The 21,132-nt window shown below is 45.3% G+C and overlaps 1 protein-coding gene across 1 annotated transcript in view; it reads left to right on the forward strand.

Annotated features, from left to right (window-relative positions):
• Positions 1–21,132, forward strand: part of LOC132394585 (CCN family member 1-like) — a 26,497-nt gene continuing 5,365 nt past the window's right edge. Inside the window, exons 1-4 of the mRNA XM_059970905.1 lie at positions 1–571; positions 6,780–6,978; positions 13,344–13,655; positions 19,302–19,504. Coding sequence (XP_059826888.1) covers positions 443–571; positions 6,780–6,978; positions 13,344–13,655; positions 19,302–19,504 — 843 coding nt within the window. The 5' untranslated portion in view covers positions 1–442. The remainder of the gene's footprint in view (positions 572–6,779; positions 6,979–13,343; positions 13,656–19,301; positions 19,505–21,132) is intronic.

Below are 21,132 nucleotides of genomic sequence, written 5' to 3' on the forward strand. Positions count from 1 at the left end.
AAGTGCTCTAAGAGTAAATTCTTGGAAGCCAACCACAGTGATGCAAAGTCAGCGCCTCTCTCAGAATTGTAAGTTTTGAGCTTATCTCACCCACCCACCTTTCCTGACAGTGAAGGGTTGCCTATAAATACAGGCTTGCAAAGCACCAGGCTTCATTCTCCTGAATCTCACTCCTCCCCTGAAGAACGATCTTGCTTGCCTAATTGCCTAGCTCCAGGGATTCTTCATCTGGGCAGCCTTGTTTGGCGATCTAATTGCACAGACCTGGAATCTTGAGGCTCCGGATGATTTTGCCGACTGCTAGAGTGGGACAGAAGAGTCTGGATTTATTGGACTCTTGAGATCACCAGCCGACACTCTTTGAATCCACTTCTAAGCCTTTTGTTTACTCCCTGTAAACTCTTGACCCATTTCAGAACAGGAGGATTGCCTTTAGGCAGTGATGGGCTTTGGCTGGAAGAGCGGAGTGCCTAGCTTGGGGTTGGGCTCCCTTCTGCAAGTGCTTGCCAGCACCATCACCATGCTATGGGTTGTGCTCCTTCTCCTGGAAGCCTCGTCATTCGCTCATGAGGTAAGGGTGTTTGCTGCAGGTCACTCTCAGTGATTTGACTGCCAGAGGTAGAACCACAATGACATGAGCGCATTGGAGGGAGGGTAACAGCTCAGTGAGTGGGTGGACAGTATGCAGAGAGCAACAAAAATTGGGAGTGAGGGACAGCAATGAATGATAGAGAGTTACACGACAGGGGGTGAGTAATAAAAAGTAATGTGTGATAAAGGATAGAGAGTATGTCTAGGAGAGAGTTTTAGAGAGTTACAGGACTGGGAGTGGTCAATAGAGAGCAACAGCACTGGGAGTGATCAATAGGGAGTAACAGGACTGTGAGTAAAAAGGAGTAATAGGACTGGGAGTGAGAGATAGAGAGGTTTAGGGTTAGCAGTAAGCGACAGAAACTGATACAGACCTGGAGTGCTATCACAAAGTGGGAGTGCTATCACAAAGACAGACATGAACCAGGACTTACACAGGCCAGGTATGAGTGAATAAGAACATGGATTTGGTATCAGTGGCAGAGAGTAACATGAACTAAGACTGTATGATAAGAGATGAACACACAGACCATGAGTGATAGGTATGAAGGATTGGAAATGTGATAGAAAGTAACATTGATCAGGAATGTATTATTTAGCTATCAACAGGAGCATGAGTGACCCACAGAGTTGATAAATATTCTTTGTGTGTGACTGTATTTTATTGCTATCTTATATGTGTTTGTGATCTTATAGGTGGTATATGTTCCTAGTGCTGTGTATGACTGCTGTTACTGTGTTTTGCACCTTGGTCCCAGAGTAACGCTGCTTCATTTCGATGTATTTGTGTGTATGGCTGAATGACAATTAAATTTGAACTTGAATATAAAGAGCATTTTGGTGTGAGAGTCTGAGATAATAACTCTGAGTGAATTATGAACTCTGAGGGACATTTAACAGGAGTGCTGTGTATGCAGGGTGCTTAGTTTATTCAAAGATCCAGCATCCTCTTTGTCTTTTTGCCATTAGGCAGGAGACTCCGATGGATAAAAACAAGAATGGTCAGGATGGGAAGAAATTTCTTCCCTCAGGCCATTAAGCTTTTGAACTCCCTGCTGCATTGCATTCAAAGTGTCACTGGTTAATCAGAATCAGGTTTAATATCGTCAGCAAATGACATGAAATTTGTTAACCTAGCAGCAGCAGTTCAATGCCATACATAATCTAGCACAGAGAGAAAAAATAAATAAAAAACAATAATAAGTAAACAAGTAACTCAATTATGTATATTGTGCAGAAATAGAAATACTGTATATTAAAAAAGTGAGGTAGTGTCCAAAGCTTCAAAGACCATTCAGGAATCAGATGGCAGAGGGGAAGAAGCTGTTCTTGAATCACTGAGTGTGTGCCTTCAGGCATCTGTATCTCCTACCTGATGGTAACAATGAGAAAAGGACATGCCCTGGATGCTCGAGGTCTTTAATAATGGATGCGGCCTTTCTGAGACACCGCTTACTGAAGATGTCCTGGGTACTTTGTAGGCTAGTACCCAAGATGGAGCTGACTAGATTTACAACCTTCTGCAGTTTCTTTTGGTCCTGTGCAGTAGCCCCTCCATACCAGACAGTGATGCAGCCTGTCAGAATGCTCTCCACGGTACAACTATAGAAGTTTTTGAGTGTATTTGTTGACATGCCAAATTGCTTCAAACTCCTAATAGCTGCTGTCTTGCCTTCTTTATTTCTACATCAGTGTGTTGGGACCAGCAAGTTCCTCAGAGATCTTGACACCCAGGAACTTGAAGCTGCTCACTCTCTCCACTTCTGATCCCTCTATGAGGATTGGAATGTGTTCCTTCCTCCACAATCAGCTCTTTCGTCTTACCGACGTTGAGTGCCAGGTTGTAAAAGTGCTCTGTATCTGCAATATTTAATTTATGCACTTTAGTTTGTTTATTTATTTGTAATCTATTTGTGGATTTCATCCTTACTTTCGTAAGTTATTATGTGTCATGTAGGTTGGAGTATCAGCGGTGAGACTTGGTAATGTGTTTTGTAGAGAGCAGCGTGGTGAGTAAGACACGGGGTTGTGTAGAGCGCCGCAGACTGGGGGTGAGCGATAATTACATAGAATCTCAGTATATGGGAGGCAGCAACAAGTCCGGGGATAAATTATATAGGAAGCAATCGGCAGCAAAGCGATCGGAAGAGAAACGGCTGGTGTGAATTTTCTACAAAATGAAAACCACTATAATATAGATAGTAAGCGACGTTATATAATGGATAACACAATGTTAGATCACAGCAACATATAGTTTATAGATTATAGCAACATAATACGATCAAGGAGAAACAGTGGGACTGTAAGTCAAGTATAACTAGCAGCGATACTTGGCAAAAAAACATAACCTGCTGGTGGGGTCGCTGTGGGTCAGGCAGCATTTGCGGAGGGAAATGCAGAGTCGACATCTCTATACCCCTCTATCTCCCTTCTCTTGTTCAATGCCGACCCAAAACGCTGAGTGTCCATTCCTCTCCACAGTTGCTGCCTGACCCGATCAGTTCCCCCGACGGACAATGCCCGCAACCACAGCCTAGTGCATGTCCGCGATCATGAGCCGGTTCACTCCGGCCGGTTTGTTTCTCTGTGTGGTAGGGGACGGGACGAGGGTTAGAGCGCAAAGACCGTGAGATCACCTGTGCTGCTAAACTGTGTGGCCACCTTGCCAAGGGCAGACTCTGAAGGTGGGGAGGGGGAGGCGGGTGGGGTGTTTGTGGAAGAGCACTTCCCATATGCATCTGCAGCTTTTGGGTTCGAGCGGCATCTACAGAGGAGAATAAAGAGTCGACATTTCCAGATGAGACACTTCATTAGGATTTCTTCATCAGGATGACATCTTTATAAAGGGTACCAGCCCCAAATATCGATTGTTTACTCCCCTGCATAGAGCTGCCTGATCTGTTCAATTTCTCCAGCGACTTGGGGGTGTTGATCAATACTTTCAGCTTCCGCTGAATCTCTTGTGTTTGTTGGTTCGAGTCCTACCTCGAACAGGAGCAATAGCGTTGCTGAACCGTTAAGTTCCGCCTGCGTGTGTAAGTGTGTGTGTGTGTGTGTGTGTGTGTGTGTGTGTGTGTGTGTGTGTGTGACTGTGTGTGTGTGTGTGACTGTGTGTGTGTGTGTGTGTGTGTGTGTGTGTGTGACTGTGTGTGTGTGTGTGACTGTGTGTGTGACTGTGTGTGTGTGTGTGTGTGTGTGACTGTGTGTGTGTGTGTGTGTGTGTGTGACTGGGTGTGTGTGTGTGTGTGTGAGACTGTGTGTGTGTCTGTCTGTGTGTATGTGTGACTGTGTGTGTGTGTGACTCTGTGTGTGTGTATGTGTGTATGTGTGACTGTGTGTGTGTGTGTGTGTGTGTGTGTGACTGTGTGTGTGTGTGTGTGTGACTGTGTGTGTGTGTGCGTGTGTGTGTGACTGTGTGTGTGTGTGTCTGTGTGTGTGTGTGACTGTGTGTGTGTGACTCTGTGTGTGTGTATGTGTGTATGTGTGACTGTGTGTGTGTGTGTGTGTGTGTGTGTGTGTGACTGTGTGTGTGTGTGCGTGTGTGTGTGACTGTGTGTGTGTGTGTCTGTGTGTGTGTGTGACTGTGTGTGTGTGTGACTCTGTGTGTGTGTATGTGTGTATGTGTGTCTGTGTGTGTGTGTGTGTGAGACTGTGTGTGTGTCTGTCTGTGTGTATGTGTGACTGTGTGTGTGTGTGACTCTGTGTGTGTGTATGTGTGTATGTGTGACTGTGTGTGTGTGTGTGTGTGTGTGTGTGTGACTGTGTGTGTGTGTGACTCTGTGTGTGTGTATGTGTGTATGTGTGTCTGTGTGTGTGTGTGACTGTGTGTGTGTGTGTGACTGTGTGTGTGTCTGTCTGTGTGTATGTGTGACTGTGTGTGTGTGTGACTCTGTGTGTGTGTATGTGTGTATGTGTGACTGTGTGTGTGTGTGTGTGTGTGTGTGTGTGTGTGTGTGTGTGACTGTGTGTGTGTGTGTGTGTGTGTGTGTGTGTGTGTGTGTGTGTGTGTGTGTGACTGTGTGTGTGTGTGTGTGTGTGTGTATGTGTGACTGTGTGTGTGCGTGTGTGTGTGTGTGTGTGTGGGGGGGGGGGGAGATGGGTGATGGATCCGAACTGTCCAAGGTGCTTGTTGGAAAGCAAGGACGATCAAATGTCCTGTTTTATATACTAAACTAACATCTGAGCCATCATCTCAGCCAACACACAGGGATGTGCAACAGCGACCAAGAAACAAGCGGATCCATTGTTGGGCGGGAGCGAGGCCGCGCGGTACCCGAAACGCTCCAGTGCACATACCTTCAGTTGCTGCGCAGTTGGAATTTCCCTTTCATAAACCGTAATGTTAACATAATTTGAAAATTATGTTAATAGATTATAATTTTATATTATGCAGATATATTTTTAAATTATTTTAATATTATTGCGAAACACCCTGTAAATAATTCTGCGTTTATATAATAATAAATTTTCTAAATAATAAACATACTGCAGCCTTTGCTTTGAAACATTTCTGAGCTTCAAAGTATTCAACAGAAATTCAAATTTACCTGGTTCATTTCCGCACTTCCCTACTCTTTTTCAATATCACTGTCTCAATCTCCGGAGCCAGCTTATCCATTGATGTCTGTGATAAACCTACGGGCTCTCACAGCTACCTGGACTACGCCTCGTCCCACTCTACTACTTGTAAAAATGCCATCCCTTCTCTCAATTCCTCCATCTCCACCGCATCTGCTCTCAGGATGAAGCTTTTCATTCTCGAACGAAGGAGATGTCTCTTTTTTTCAAAGAAAGAGGCTTCTCTTCCTCCACCATCAACGCTGCCCTCAATTGCACCTCTTCCAATTCACGCACGTCTGCTCTTACCCCAACCTCCCACCATGCTACCAGGGATAGGTTCCTCTTGTCTACACCTACCACCCCTCCACATCCAGCATACAATTCTCCAAAATCTTCCCCACCCCCACCCACTTTCAGCTTTCCGCAGGGACTGATCCCCATGCAACTCCCTTGTCCATTCATCCCTCGCCACTGATCTCCCTCGTGGCACTGCATCTCCTGCCCCTACACCTCCTCCCTCCCTACTTTCATGGTCCCAAACAGTCCTTCCAGGTGAGGTGACATTTCACCTGTGAGTCTGTTGGGGTCGCATGCTGTGTTCAGTGCTCCCCGTGTGGCCTCTTATATATCAGTGAGACCCGACGTAGATTGGGAGACCGCTTCACCGAGCATCTACCCTTCGTCCCCAGAACAAGCGGGATCTCCCATTGGCCATCCATTTTAATTCCACTTCCCATTCCCATTCTGATATATCCACCCATGGCCTCCTCCACTGTTGGGATAAGGCCACACTTAGGTTGGAGGGACAACACCTTATATTTTGTTTGGGTAGCCTCCAACCTGATGGCATGAATGTCGATTTCTCAAACTTTCAGTAATTCCCCCACTTCACCATTTCCCATCTCCTTGCCCACCCATCACCACCCTCTGGTGCTCCTCCCCCTCTTTTTTCATTCTTCCATGGCCTTCTGTCTCTTTCACCGAACAACTTCCCAGCTCTTTGCTTCATCCCTCCCCCTCCAAGTTTCACCTATTGCCTGGTGTTTCTCTTTCCCCTCCCCCCACCTTTCAAATCTACTCCTCAGCTTCTTTTCCTCCCGTCCTGCTGAAGGGTTTCGACCTGAAACGTCGACTGTGCTTTATTCCATAGATGCTGCCTGGCCTGCTGAATTCCTCCAGCACTTTTTGTGTGTGTGTTGCATGTATTTGCATAGTCAGTGTTTCAAGTTACAACACTGTTATAAATTGTAACAATAAACACAGAATGGAAGTCAGTAGTTCATTGTTAGTAAACCACCAGCCTGCTGAATGCCGGCACACATTACAAACAAACACATTACAAGTGTCATGCAGTTTTCAGACCAATGTAAAAGTTTCCTGCTCAGGTGTAAAAAAAGATTAATGTGACATTGATCGAGTCTGCTTCATATGGCTCTTAGAGGGACCTTGCTCTGCAGGCATTGACTTTTTTTCCCTAAAGATGACTGTGTTTACTCTTCAAGGAAAACAAGTTGTTCCTTGGCTATGAAATGCTGTCCTGGGGCACAGACAATGAGTTAACTCTCCCTTATCAAGGAACACAATTGAATGTTCCCATAAATCACTAACCTTGTCCCTTTTCCCTGCAGGTAGCATGCCCTCTGGAATGCGAGTGCCCAAAGCCGCCAGCCTGCCACCCAGGTGTGCCCCTGGTCATGGATGGCTGCGGCTGCTGCCAGGTTTGTGCCGGTCAATTCAATGAGATCTGCAGCGTGCTGCAACCGTGTGATCAAGGGCTCCACTGTGAGCAGGTGATGGGACACGGTGCCAAAGGTGGAATCTGCAGAGGTGAGCTGCTCCAACCTCCACCTGTGGGCAGAGGTGCTCTAGGGCAAAGGCACCACCCGGGGATATTGGGATAGTCAGACCACACGGTATCTCCTGTGTTTTTGATGAGTTCAATAATATTTAGAGAATACTACTACTGATATCTACTGAATTCAATACAAATTATTGAATAATAGTTATAGAACAATACAGCACAAAAACAGGCCTTTCAGCTCATTTAGTCTCTACTGAACTATTCATATGCTTAGTCCCAGACTTAGAATTTCACACCCTTCCCATCCATGCATCTAATCAAATTTCTCAACTGTTGAAATCAAAACCACATCCACCATTTTCACCGGCAGCTTGTTCCATACTCTGACGACTGTCTGAGTGAAGGATCTCCCCTCATACTCCCCTTAAACATTTCACCTTTCACCCTTAACCCATGACCTCCAGCTCAATCTCACCCAACCTCAATGAAAAAATCCTGCTTGCACTTACCCTATCTATACCCCTCATAATGTTGCATATGTCGATCAAATCTCTTCTCATTTTTCTTCATAATTGGGAATAAAGTCGTAACCTATTCAACCTTTCCCTATAACTCATGTTGTCAGGTCCTGGCACCATCCTTGTAAATTTTATCTGCACTCATTCAATCTTATTGGTATTGATCCTGTGGGTAGGTGACCAAAACTGCACACAATGATTCAAATTAGCCCTCACCTGTGTATTGGCCAACATCAACATAACACCCCATCTCTTGTACGTAATACCTTGATTTATGAAGGAAAATGTGCCAAAAGGTTTCTTCACAACCCTATCTACCTGTGATGCCAGCTTCAGTGAAGTATGGATTTGTATTCCCAGATCCCTTTGTTCAACTGCACTTCTCAGTGCCCTACCACTCACTAGGCAAGTCCTACCCTCATTTGTTCTCCCAAATGCAACACCTCATATTGTCAACATTAAATTCTATCTACCATTTTCCAGTCCCTATTCCCAGCTTGTCTAAATTCCACTGAAAGCACTGACATTCTTCTTCATGGTCTACTAAATTCCCAATCTTGGTATCATCCAGAAATTTGCTGATCTAGTTTACCACATTATCATCCAAATCTTTGATAACAACAAGGGACCCAGCACTGATCCCTGCAGTCACCACTAGTCACAGGCCTCCAGTCAGAAAGGCAACCATATGCTACCATTCTCTGGCTTCTCCCAAGAAGCTAATGTCAAATCCAATTTACTACCTCCTCTTGAATGCCAAGTGACTGAACCTTCCTGACCAACCTCATATGCAGGACTTTGTCAAAGGTCTTGCAAAAGTCCATGTAGACAACATGCCTTCATCAGCTTTCCTGAACTTTCTCAAAGAAAGTCCATAAGATTGGTTAGACATGATTGACCACAAAGAAATTCATATTGACTATCCATAATCAGTCACTGACAATCCAAATACTTATATATTTGGTCACTTGGAAAATCTTCCACTATCTTGCCTGCTACTGATGTCAGAATTACCAGCATATAATTTTCTGGCTTATTCTTAGAGCCTTTCTGAACCAATGGAACAACAATAGCTACACACCAATACCTCACCTGTGGCTAAGAGTATATTAAATATCTCTGCTAGGGCCCCTGCAATTTCTGCACTGAGCTTTCAGGGGGCAGTAGAGAACACTTTGTCAGGTCCTGTGGATTTATTCACCCTAATTTGTCTCAGGACAGCAAACACCTCTGTAATTTGTATATGGTTCATGACCTCACTGCCATTTTACCACACTTCTATAGACTCAGTATTGTTTTCCCAAGTAAACAGAGATGTAAAACTACATTTACGATCTTCCCCATCACCTTCAACACCATTCTAAATTATTGAATTGATTGAATCCCTACTATTGATCTAAGCTGGGATGTGGGAAGGGAAGGAGACCTTCAGTGTTCCTGATGACTAACTATGTGCCTTTAGGAGGAGGAAAAATAGGCAGCTAGTGCAGAGTACCTTTGCGGCCATTCTCCTCAACATAGGATCAGATACTGTTGGCGGAGGGGAGGGGAGATGCCCTAGCAGAGGAAAGCCTAGCAGCCAGGTCTCTGGCTCTCAGTCTGGCTCTGTGACTCAAAAAGGAAGTGGAGAGAAGAGGTGAGCTGTGGTAAAAGGACATCTCATACCGAGTCCACAGCACGCTTAAGTGAGAGGATGAGCAGCCAGAGGTGGTGGTCCACGTCAATACCAATGACATGGGTAGCGGGGGTGACAAAGTCCTGCAAAGTGAGTTCAAGGAGTTAGGTGTTACGTTGAAGGACAGGACCCCCAGGGTAGTCATATCAGGACTGCTATCTGTGCCACATGCTAGTGAGACCAGAAATAGGAAGATCATAGTTTAACACGTGGCTAAGGAGATGGTGCAGGGGAGAGAGCTTCAGATTTTTGGATCATTCAGGAAAGGTGGGACGGAAGGGATTGTTTGCACCTGAACTGGAGGGGGACTAATATCCTAGCAGGAAAGTTTGCTGGTGCTATCCAGAGGGGTGGGGAGAGATTAAAATTAGAGTTGCAGGGGGAACCAGAGTGCCAGAAAAGATAGCAGAGTGGTTGTGGAGAAAGATAACTGTATTGTTAAGCCTACATACAAAGTCAGAACTCCAGAGACTGAGCATGGCGGGACTAATGTTCTGAGTTGCGTATATTTCAATGCAAGGAATATTGTAGGAAAGGCAGGTGAGCTTAGGGCTGATCCACCTGGAGTTATCACATTGTTGCTATTAGTGAGACTTGGTTGAAGGGGCAGTACTGGCAGCTGAGTGTTCCAGTGTTTTGTTGTTTTAGATGTGATACAGCAGGAGGGATTAAAGTGGGAGGAGTGGCATCAGGATATATATTATGGTAGTGCTCAGTCAGGACAGGCTGGAGAGCTCGATAGACCACCCAAGAGTCTGTGGGATTTGGAGGAGGAAATTTGTGGAGAGATTGCAGACTGTTGCAAGAAACAAGGTTGTGATTATAAGTGATTTTAAGTTCAAAATAAAAAGTTTAAAGTTATTTATTATCAATGTATACTTTATACAACCTTGAGATCTGTCTCTTTAAAGGCAGCCACAAAATAAATAAACCCAATAAAATCAATTTAAAAATAAACACTGTCTGTACAGAGAAAAAAGCAAATTGTGCAAACAGTAAAAGTGAGCAAATAGCATTCACAACTGAAGTTCATAAAAATGAGTCCACATTGAGACACAATGAATCAACAGTGAGACACAAAGCTGGGCATCATGGCAGGCAGTTCAGGAGCCTATTAGTTGTAGACCACAGCCTCAGATCAGCACAGAGATGAATAAACTTGTGGAGCAGAAAACTGAACCAGCCTGTCCCTTACCTACAGCCCCAACACCCTGACCTTTTCAATTTGGCCCAGTCCTTAAATTGATCAAATCTCAGGTCTTTCCTTGCTCTCGGGCCCAAGCTCCGCCTTGACTCTGCCTTGCCTCTGCTCACCTTGCTTTGCCGTTTTGAATAATCTCCGTCTGCTCCAGCAATGGCCAAACTCTGGCCCATTTCCCCGCTGTCATGCCAACCATCTCAATTCCCTGCTGTCATGCTAAGCCGCCTCAATTCCCCGCTCTCATGCCAACCGCCTCAATTCCCTACCCAGGCCAAGCCGCCTCAAATCATCCGTTCATGCCACATCGCAACCATCCTGGTCCAATTCACGCCACAGAAATGCCAAGTCATACATGCGGTAAAAAGGCTCTACTCTGAAAGGGAAGTTTACAGTGACCATATACCAGAAAAAAACGCGTCATTAAAAAAAAGTAATTGGTAGTCTCTTTGTTTTGTTTTTCACCAACAAGTATTTGTTGAGCTTCACCAGCCATTTTAACCAAAACTTTCCACATATTGACTGGGACTCCTGTACTGGAAGAGAACTAGATGGAATGGAGTTTGTGAAATGTGTTCAGGAAAGTCTCCTTAATCAGTACATGCAATTCCCAATAAGAGACAGAGTGTGATACTAGATTTCCTATTTGGAAATGAGACAGTGCAGGTGAGAGAAGTTTATAAAGGGGAAGACTTTGTACCTAGTGATCATAATGCCATTAGTTTCCAGGTAATTTTGGAAAAGAATAGGTCTGGCCCTCAGGTTGAGATTCAAAATTAGAGAAAGGCCAATTTTGATGGAATCACAAAGGAACTAGCAAGTGTGGATTGGGACAGGTTGCTTTCCGGCAACAGTGTTCTTGGTCAGTGGAAGGCCTTTAAAAGTGAAATTTTGAGAGTACAGAGCTTAAATGTTCCTGTCAGAATAAAAGGAAAAGGGTGTAGGTGTAGGGAACCTTGGTTTTTAAGAGATGTTGAAATGTTGGTTTGAAAAAAAAAGAGATGCACAGCAGGAATAGGCAAGCAGGAATGAATGGCTATGAGTATAAGAGAAGAGTTAAGAAGGAAATCAAGAGGGCCTAAAGACGTTATGAGGTTAATCGGACAGAGAAGGTGAAGGAGGATCCTGACGGCTTCTAAGAATGTGTCAAGAGCAAAAGGATTGCGAGGGACCAAACTGGTCCTCTGGAAGATCAGAGTGATTATCCATGCCTGGAGCCGAAAGGGGTAAAGGAGATCTTTTGCATCTGTATTGCTCAGGAGACGGACGCAGATGTGAAACAATGCACCAACAAGGTCATGGACACTATAGAGTTTACAGAGGAGGAGGTGTTTACTTCCTTGAGACAAATTAGGGTGAATAAATCCCCAGGGCCTGACAAGGTGTTCCTTCGGACCCAGTGATATACTAATGCAGAAATTGCAGGGCTCTAACAGAGATATTTAAAACATCCTTAGCCACTGGTGAAATATTGGAGGATATGAAGACAGCTAATGTTTTCTGTTGTTTCAGGAAGGCTTTACGAATAAGCCAGGAAATTATAGGCTGGTAAACCTGACGTCAGAAGTGGGAAAGTTACTGGAAGGTATTCTAAGGGACTGGATATATAAGTATTTGAATAGACAGGGACTAAACAACATGGCTTTGTGCATGGCAGGTTGTCTCTAACGAATCTTTTAAAGTTTTCAAGGAAGTTACCAGGAAAGTTGATGAAGGCAAAGCAGTGGATGTTGTTTACATGGACTTTAGCAAGGCCTCTAATAAGGACCCACATGGGAAGTTGGCCAAGAGGGTTCAATAGCTTGGCATTCAAGATCAGGTAGTAAATTGGATTCGACATTGGCTTCACTGGAGAAACCAGAGAATAGCAATAGAGTGGTTGCCTCTTTGACTGGAGGCCTGTGACTAGTGGTGTGCCACAGAAATCAGTGCTGTATCCTTTGGTGATTGTCATCTGTATCAACAATCTGTATGATAATGTGGTAAATTGGATCAGCAAATTTGCAGATGACTCCAAGACTGGGGGTGTAGTGAACAGCGAAGAAAACCCTTGAAGTTTGCAACAGGATCTGGACCAGCTGAAAAAATGGGCTGAAAGTGGCAGATGGAATTCAATGCAGACAAGTGTGAGGTGTTGCACTTTGAGAGAACCAACCAGAGTAGGACTTGCACAGTGAGCGGTAGGGGACTGAAGAGTGTGGTGTAACAGAGGGATCTAGGAATATAGGCCCATAATTCCTTGATGACATCAGGTAGATAGGGTCATAAAGAAAGCTTTTGGCACATTGACCTTCATAAATCAAAGCGTTGAGAACAGCAGATGAGATGTTATATTGAAGCTCCATAAGATGTTGGTGAGACCTAATTCAGAGTATTGTTGCAGTTTTGATAGCCTACCCACAGGAAAGATGTCAATAAGATTGAAAGAATGCAGAGTAAATTTATGAGAATGTTGCCAGGACTTGAGGACCTGAGTTATAGGGAAGCGTTGAATAAGTTAGGACTTTAATCTCAGGAACATAGAAGATTGAGGGGAGATTTGATAGTAGTATACAAAATTATCAGAAGTAAATATAGCGCAAATGTGTGCAGGCTTTTTCCACTGTCATGGGTTAAGGGTGAGAGATGAAATGTTTTAGGGGAACATAGAAGAAACTTCACTCAGAGGGTGGTGAGATCGTGGAATAAGCTGCCAGCACTAGTGGCGGATGTGGGTGGATTTCAACATTTAAGAGAGGTTTAGATAGATCATAGATGGAGGGCACTGGTCTGGTTGCAGGTCAATAAGACTAGGCAGATTAATGGATCAGCATGGACTAGATGGGCTGAAGGGCTTGTTTCTGTGCTGTAGTTTTCTATGACTCTATAATCAACTGTATTTGAACTATTCCCACCCACTGTTAAAATAACTTCTTCTGATTAAGTAGATACTTTGTTCATTGAAACATCTATGGAGAGTGGCTCTCAGACCCTGAATGCACTGTTTCCTCTCTCTTGAAGCCAGCACCCCAGGGCGCCCATGCACTAAGGATGGCAAAGTGTACCAGCACGGCGAGACGTTTCGGCCCAGCTGCCGGCTCCAGTGCACCTGTGTGGATGGTAGAATTGGTTGCCTGGCCCTATGCCCTCTGCAGCTGCCCACTCCGCCCGTCTCCTGCCCCAATGCTCGCCTGGTGCAGGTAGTCGGCACCTGTTGCAAGAAGTGGAAATGTGTCACTCAATACTCCAAAGACTGGGCATGGGGAGTTGCCAAGTGGACGGGCAAGTTCGATTCCATCAACGAGGTGGTTGAGCACAGAATGGCAGCAAAGAGTAAGTCTATCATGTGAAAGGGAGAGGGAGAGGAAGAGAGAGTGGGCTGAGAGATGGTTAGAAATGGGAGAGAGGGAGGAGGAGAATTAGGGAGAAGAGATGGGAGAAAGAGAGGAAGAAAATGTAGAAATGTAAAACAGAGGAGAAAGAGCAGGGCAGAGAGGGAGATAGAGAGAGGAAAAGAGGGACAGTGAGAGAGAGTGACAGTGGAGGGGAGAAAGTGAGATAGTTAAAAAGTGGATGTTGAAGGGGCATTGAGGGGGAGAGAAAATGGAGAAGAGAGAGTGTGTGAGAGAAGGATAGGAAGGGGGGTGACAGGAGAGAGTGGGAGAATGTGGAAGAGTATGTGGGACTTGATAGAGGTATTTAAAATTATGAGGGGGATAGATAGAGTTAACGTGGATAGGCTTTTTCCATTGAGAGTACGGGAGAATCAAATAAGTGGATATGAGTTGAGAGTTAGGGGGCAAAAGTTTAGGGGTAACTTCTTTACTCAGAGAGTGGTAGCTCTGTGGAACGAGCTTCCAGTAGAAGTGGTAGAGGCAGGTTTGATATTGTCATCTAAAGTAAAATTGGATAGGTCTATGGACAGGAAAGGAATGGAGGGCTATGGGCTGAGTGCAGGTCGGTGGGACCAGGTGAGAGTAAGTGTTCAGATGGACTAGAAGGGCCGAGATGGCCTGTTTCCGTGCTGTGATTGTTATATGGTTCAATATGTGTGTATAAGAGCAGGTGAGAAATTGAAAAAGAGAAAGAGAAAGAGACCAAACATAGAAAATAAAACATTACAGCACAGTACAGGCCTTTCAGACCACTATACTATGCCAACCTTTTAACCTACACCAAGAGCAATCTAACCCTTCCCTCCTTCATAGCCTCCATTTTTCTATCATCCCTGCAATGCCTAAATGCCCTGACTGTATCTGCACCCATCATCACCTTCGCTGTATCACCATCACTTCACACCTTTCCAGATTGAGCTCCATTTGCCACTTCTCAGCCCAGCTCTGCTTCCTGTCAATGTCCATTTGCAAACTATGACAACTTTCTACGCTACCTACAGCTCCACAAACCTTAGTGTGGCAGACACAGGTATCGATAAAGTAGCCTGGGGGGAGTAACAACAGGGCATTTTGTAGATGACATATTTTGTTGTTATTGTGTAAGGTGAGCCAGATTTCTGATTTCAGATGTATTTCTTCATCATTTTATCGCATAGAGTACAGTGAGAAGTTTAGGGCCCATTATTTAAGGAGGGATGTGCTGTCTATGCCTGCACAGCATATTCCCACTGAGAGTCATTAACAGGTAGAGATCTTGGAGTATTGTGAGTAGTTTTTGGGTCCTTTATCTAAGAAACCTTCAAGAGGACCATAACTTTGTTGTAAGGTTTAGGGGTCTGCATGCCTCAGTGACCTGGAGAGCTGCAATGGCTGGAGTCAGGGCTTTATGCTTTGGCTCTTGGTAAGGTCATCCATGTCAAACAGGTCAAAGGGTAAAGGCCAGACCAAGAGTGGTCCACCAGTCCTCCAGGTTCGGGGGTTCAGCTCAGGGCGAACAACCCTGACTGTTCAAAAAAAATTGTTATGGAAACAGCAATGAAGGATCCTTCCATATATGCGTGTGACAGTATACCTGAGCCTCCACCCAGGACTTGCATGGCTGACAGTAGCGAAAACTGAGAGGAAGACAGCACTTCATTGAACCCCTGAAGGGCAGAGGAAATACGGGTGACCAGAGACAACTTGGCACTGTAGTGTAGAGGCAGAAATAGAGGACCCTGAACCACACCTGGGGTACAATAGAGAAGATGGCCAAGGACAGACTGAAATGGAGGACCTTCATTGCTGCCCTAAAATCTAGGGGCATAACGGGCAGAAAGTAAGTATCTACAAAAGGATATGTTGGCACCTGAGAGGGTCCAGAGGAGGTTCATGAGAATTATCCAGGAATAAAAGGGTTAACATATGAGGAGTGTTTGATGGCTCTGGGCCTGTACTTGCTGTAGTGGAAAGGGCTAGGAACAGAGGCACAGACTCAGAATAGAAGGACGTCCCTTTAGAACAGAGACGAAGAGGAATTTTTTTAGCCGGAGGGTAGTTTCTCTGTGGAACTCATTTCCATGGACAACCATGGAGGCCAAGTCATTGGGGTATATTTAAAGTGGAGACTGATGGATTCTTGATTAGTCATGGCATCAAAGGTTGCAGAGAGATGACAGGAGAATGGAGTTGAAAGGGATAATATATCAGCCATGATGGATAATATATCAGTCACTAAGGAGCACCAGACCATTGTCTCCATAACATCACCAACCTTACCAGCTCTGGGGATCTCCCATCCACTGCCACCAACTTCATAGTTCCCACACCCCGCACTTCCCATTTCTACCTCCTACCCAAGATCCACAAACCTGCCTGTCCAGGTAGATCTATTGTCTCAGCTTGCTCCTGCCTCACTGAACTCATTTCTGCATACCTTGACACTGTCTTATCCCCCCTTGTTCAATCTCTTCCCACCTATGTTCGTGACACTTCTCAAGCTTTGAATTTTTTCAATGATTTTAAGTTCCCTGGCTCCCACCGCCTTATTTTCACCATGGACGTCCAGTCCCTATATACCTCCATCTCGAAGCTCTTCGCTTCTTTTTTGATTCCAGACCTACCCAATTCCCCTCTACCACCACTCTCCTCCATCTAGCGGAATTAGTTCTTACTCTCAATAATTTCTCCTTTGGCTCCTCCCACATCCTCCAAACCAAGGGTGTAGCCATGGGCACCCGTATGGATCCCAGCTCTGCCTGCCTTTTTGTTGGCTTTGTGAATCAGTCCATGTTCCAAGTCTATCCATCCCCCTCTTTTCCTTCGCTACATCATGCATGCTGAGCTCATCGACTTCATTAACTTTGCCTCCAACTTTCACCCTGCCCTCAAATTTACCTGGTCCATTTCCGACACATCCCTCCCCTTTCTTGATCTTTCTGTCTCCATCTCTGGAGATGGCTTATCTACTGATATCTACTATAAGCCTACAGACTCTCACAGCTACCTGGACTATTCCTCTTCCCACCCTGTCTCTTGCAAAAATGCTATCCCCTTCTCACAATTCGTCCGTTTCTGCCGCATCTGCTCTCAGGATGAGGCTTTTCATTCCAGGACGAAGGAGATGTCTTCCTTTTTTAAACAAAAGGGCTTCCCTTCTTCCACCATCAACTCTGCTCTCAAACGCATCTCTCCCATTTCCCGCACATCTGCCCTCACCCCATCGGCCCGCCACCCCACTCGGGATAGGATTCCCCTTGTCCTTACCTACCACCCCACCAGCCTCCAGGTCCAACGTATAATTCTCCGTAACTTCCGCCACCTCCAACAGGATCCCACTACCAAACACATCTTTCCCTCCCCCACTCTTTCTGCTTTCCGCAGGGATCACTCCCTATGCGACTCCCTTGTCCACTCATCCCCCTCATCCCCTCCCACCGATCTCCCTCCTGGCACTTATCCTTGTAAGCGGAACAAGTGCTACACCTGCCTTTACACTTCCTCCCTCACCACCATTCAGGGCCCCAGACATTCCTTCCAGGTGAGGTGACACTTCACCTGTGAGTTGGCTGGTGTGGTATACTGCGTCCGGTGCTCCCGGTGTGGCCTTTTATATATTGGTGAGACCTGACGCAGACTGGGAGATCGTTTCGCTGAACACCTACACTCAGTCTGCCAGAAAAAGCAGGATCTCCCAGTGGCCACACATTTTAATTCCACATCCCATTCCCATTCTGATATGTCTATCCATGGCCTCCTCTACTGTCAAAATGAATCCAACCTCACGTTGGAGGAACAACACCTTATATACTGGCTGGGTAGCCTCCAACCTGATGGCATGAACATTGACTTCTCTAACTTCCGTTAATGCCCCTCCTCCCCTTCTTACCCCATCCCTGACATATTTAGTTGTTTGCCTGTTCTCCATCTCCCTCTGGTGCTTCCCCCCCCCCCTTTCTTTCTCCTGAGGCCTCCCGTCCTATGATCCTTTCCCTTCTCCAGCTCTGTATCACTTTCGCCAATCACCTTTCGAGCTCTTAGCTTCATCCCACCCCCTCCGGTCTTCTCCTATCATTTCACATTTCCCTCTCCCCCCACTACTTTCAAATCTCTTACTATCTTTCCTTTCAGTTAGTCCTGACGAAGGGTCTCGGCCCGAAACGTCGACAGCGCTTCTCCCTATAGATGCTGCCTGGCCTGCTGTGTTCTACCAGCATTTTGTGTGTGTTGTTGATGGAATGGTGGAGTAGACTTGATGGGCCAAATAGTCTAATTCTGCTCCTATGTCTTATGTCTTATTTCATGTGCATTGAAACATACATAAAATGCATCTAAGGATGTGCTGGGGGCAGCCCACAAAGTGTCGCCACACCTTCCAGTGCCAACATAGCATGCCTTCAGTGTACAGCAGAACAGCACACGCAACAATGAAACAAAATACTGTGAAAAGCAAGTCCATTTCCACCCTCCCTCCCGCCCACACAGGCCTCCAACCCCAGAATAGTCTACCTCTGAGCCTCTGTCCCCCTTGACTTTCTGACTCAGAGACATAGTCTCCAAACTCCGGTTCCTGGCCCATGCTAACGATGCTGGGTGGAGAGATTACAATCAAAGAACGACTGTGGCAGATTTCCATGGTAAAAGGGAAATTATAAGCAGGTCACTATTCCTGCTATTTCCATGTCAATACAGGCTTTGGTTAGTTCACTCCGTGTCAGATGCAGTGTTTTGCCAGGATGGGGTTGAATGTGTTTCTCTAGATCACGATGGAACGAGCATTTCACCATAACCCGTGCTTTTTAAGTATATTCAGATATTCATGAAGGCTATATATATGTGCCTAAGACTTATAGGAAGGCTAGCAACCCATCCCATAAAAATCCAGTGCTATAGAAATGCCAACAGAGGCTCCAAAGACCTCATCACTCGGGGACAAAGGGGCTTCGAAGATGGGCTACACCTGGGGTCAACTTGAGAGTCTGGCACAAGGCAGAGGTCAGTGAATGGTGAGCTGCAGGTGGGAATCTGTGCCCCAGTGTGGGTGATGAACTTAAGTGTGTCTGAATAAGTACACACACAGGCAGCCTCCCATGCATATTCATACAGATCTGCACATAGGACATTGTAAGCATCCACTCATGTGGACAACACACACACGCACATCCCCATACGCCTTCAGACAGCGGAGTGCACTCGTGTGATCTCACGCACCCAAGCACAGACTCAGACACATGAATATACCACCACATGAAAACGGGAACAGGATTCACAGAAAAACATTCACATAGCTGAATTCGTACAAACTCACTGCACGTATGCATTTATACACATACACCTGGACATTGTGTACTCACACACGCACAAATGTATATAGATATACACACAATATGCATGCAGTTTTAGTTACAGGTATATGCAGTTAGCTATACATATTGATAGACACACATATTAATACCCCCACCTTAGATTCATTCATTCTACCTCTCTCTCTCCCCCCTTCTCTCCCTGGTTGGACATGAAGTGTGTAGTTGTGTGTGTATGTATTTGAACTAGTGAGCATATGCATTTCATTATTCCTGATGAATCTGTTTCCTGACTGTCCCAGGGTTAAGGGGCCGTTTCAAGAACCGCAGAGTCCAGAGTCCCGGGTGCACGGTCAAGGCCACGGAGTGGTCGCAGTGCTCAAAGACGTGCGGCGTCGGCATTTCCACCAGACACAGCAACAACAACACCAAGTGCAAACTGAAAGAGGAGATGAGGCTCTGCCAGAACCGACCCTGCAGCATGCTGAATGATCTCACTCCGAAGGTCAGCCTGGAACAGGGCTAGTGTAGTGGGGAGAGCAGCAGAGGCCCCGGTTTGATCCCAGCCTCCACTGTGTGGAGTTCACTCATTCTCCCTCCGACTGTGTGGACTTCTTCCCCGGTGTTCCGGTTTTGCAAAGCCATGCGGGTTGGGAGATTAACCAGCCACTATAAATTGCTTTTGTTATTGTATGAGGAGTTAGATAACATAAATGAGAAGGACCAGTTTTCCTCAGCAGTGTATTGAAAGTCAAGTTTATTGTTATATAGGAACATCAGAAATAGGAGCAGAAGTAGGCCATTTGGCCCATCGAGACTGCTCCACCATTCAATAAGATCATGGCTGATCTGTCTGTGGATTCAACTCTACCTACCTGCCCGTTCCCCATAAACTTTAAACCCTGCTGTGCAAATATCTACCTACATGCCTTTTCCCCATAACCCTTAACTTCCCTACTATGCAAAAATCTAACCAACCGTGCCTTGAATATATTTACGAAGGTAGCCTCCACTGTTTCAATAGGCAGAGAATTCCACTCTCTCCTTATCTCCTCAAGAGCAGTTCCTCCTCATTTCTGTCCTAAATCTACTCCTCCAAATCTTGAGGCTATGTCCCCTAGTTCTAGTCTCATCCCCCAGTGGAAAAAACTTTCCTGCCTCTATCCCTTTCATAATTTTATACGTTTCTGTAAGATCTCCTATAAAATATATTTAATGAAGTGACCTCTACTGCTTCCCTGGCAGAAATTCCATAACTTCACTGCTGTTTGGGTAAAGCAGTTTCTCCTCACCTCCATCCTGAATCTATTGTCCCAAATGTTGACGTTACCTCCTCTAGTTCTAGTCTGTCCTACCAGTGGAAACAAATTTCCTGCCTCTAATTCTGTATGTTTCGATAAGATCCCCTCTCATTCTTCTGCACAGGGGTAATGAAAAACCTACTTCCAACTCCATCACAGGCACATAGCACCAGATACATGACATCCACAAGAAAACAGCAACTAAAAGTCAAATTTATAACATATTTACAAGAAAAAAAACACAACTAAAATAAAAGAAAAGTGGTCATGGTGTTGTTCTACTGAGGTGGTGATTAGGGCTGTGCCAGTTGGTTCAAGAACCAAATGGTTGAAAGGAAGTAGCTGTGCTTGAACCTGGTGGTGTAAACAAAGAGGGCATTGGTATATGGATTGGAGGGGAGATGAAGAAAAATGCTTTCATCTGGAGGGTGAAGCCCACTCCTTAAAAGAGAAACCCTCATCAGTTTGAACAGGACAAGGATGTCTCCATAAAGAGGTGTGACTTACTAAGGTCAAGAGCTGGAAGCTGTGATGAGCCTGGGAAGCTTTTCCTTGACTGGCATTAATACTGTAATGCCACTGTTTAAGGAAGGGGGAGAGAGAGAGAATACAGTTATTTGAAATTGGCTGGTAGTGGAGCCTACTATTGTTGACAGGACACTTGAAATAAAACATGAGCATCACACAGAGTAAACGTGGAAGGGAAATCATATTTGACAAATCCAGTCAAGCACTTTATGTTGTACGGGAGAAAGTTTTACAGAGGCGTACAGTGTACATTTATTTTTCAAAGAGGTTTGGAGGTGCCTGGGATGAGCAGCCAAGGGAAGAG

This window comes from Hypanus sabinus, chromosome 5 (genome assembly GCF_030144855.1).
Source record: "Hypanus sabinus isolate sHypSab1 chromosome 5, sHypSab1.hap1, whole genome shotgun sequence".
Lineage (NCBI taxonomy): Eukaryota > Metazoa > Chordata > Chondrichthyes > Myliobatiformes > Dasyatidae > Hypanus > Hypanus sabinus.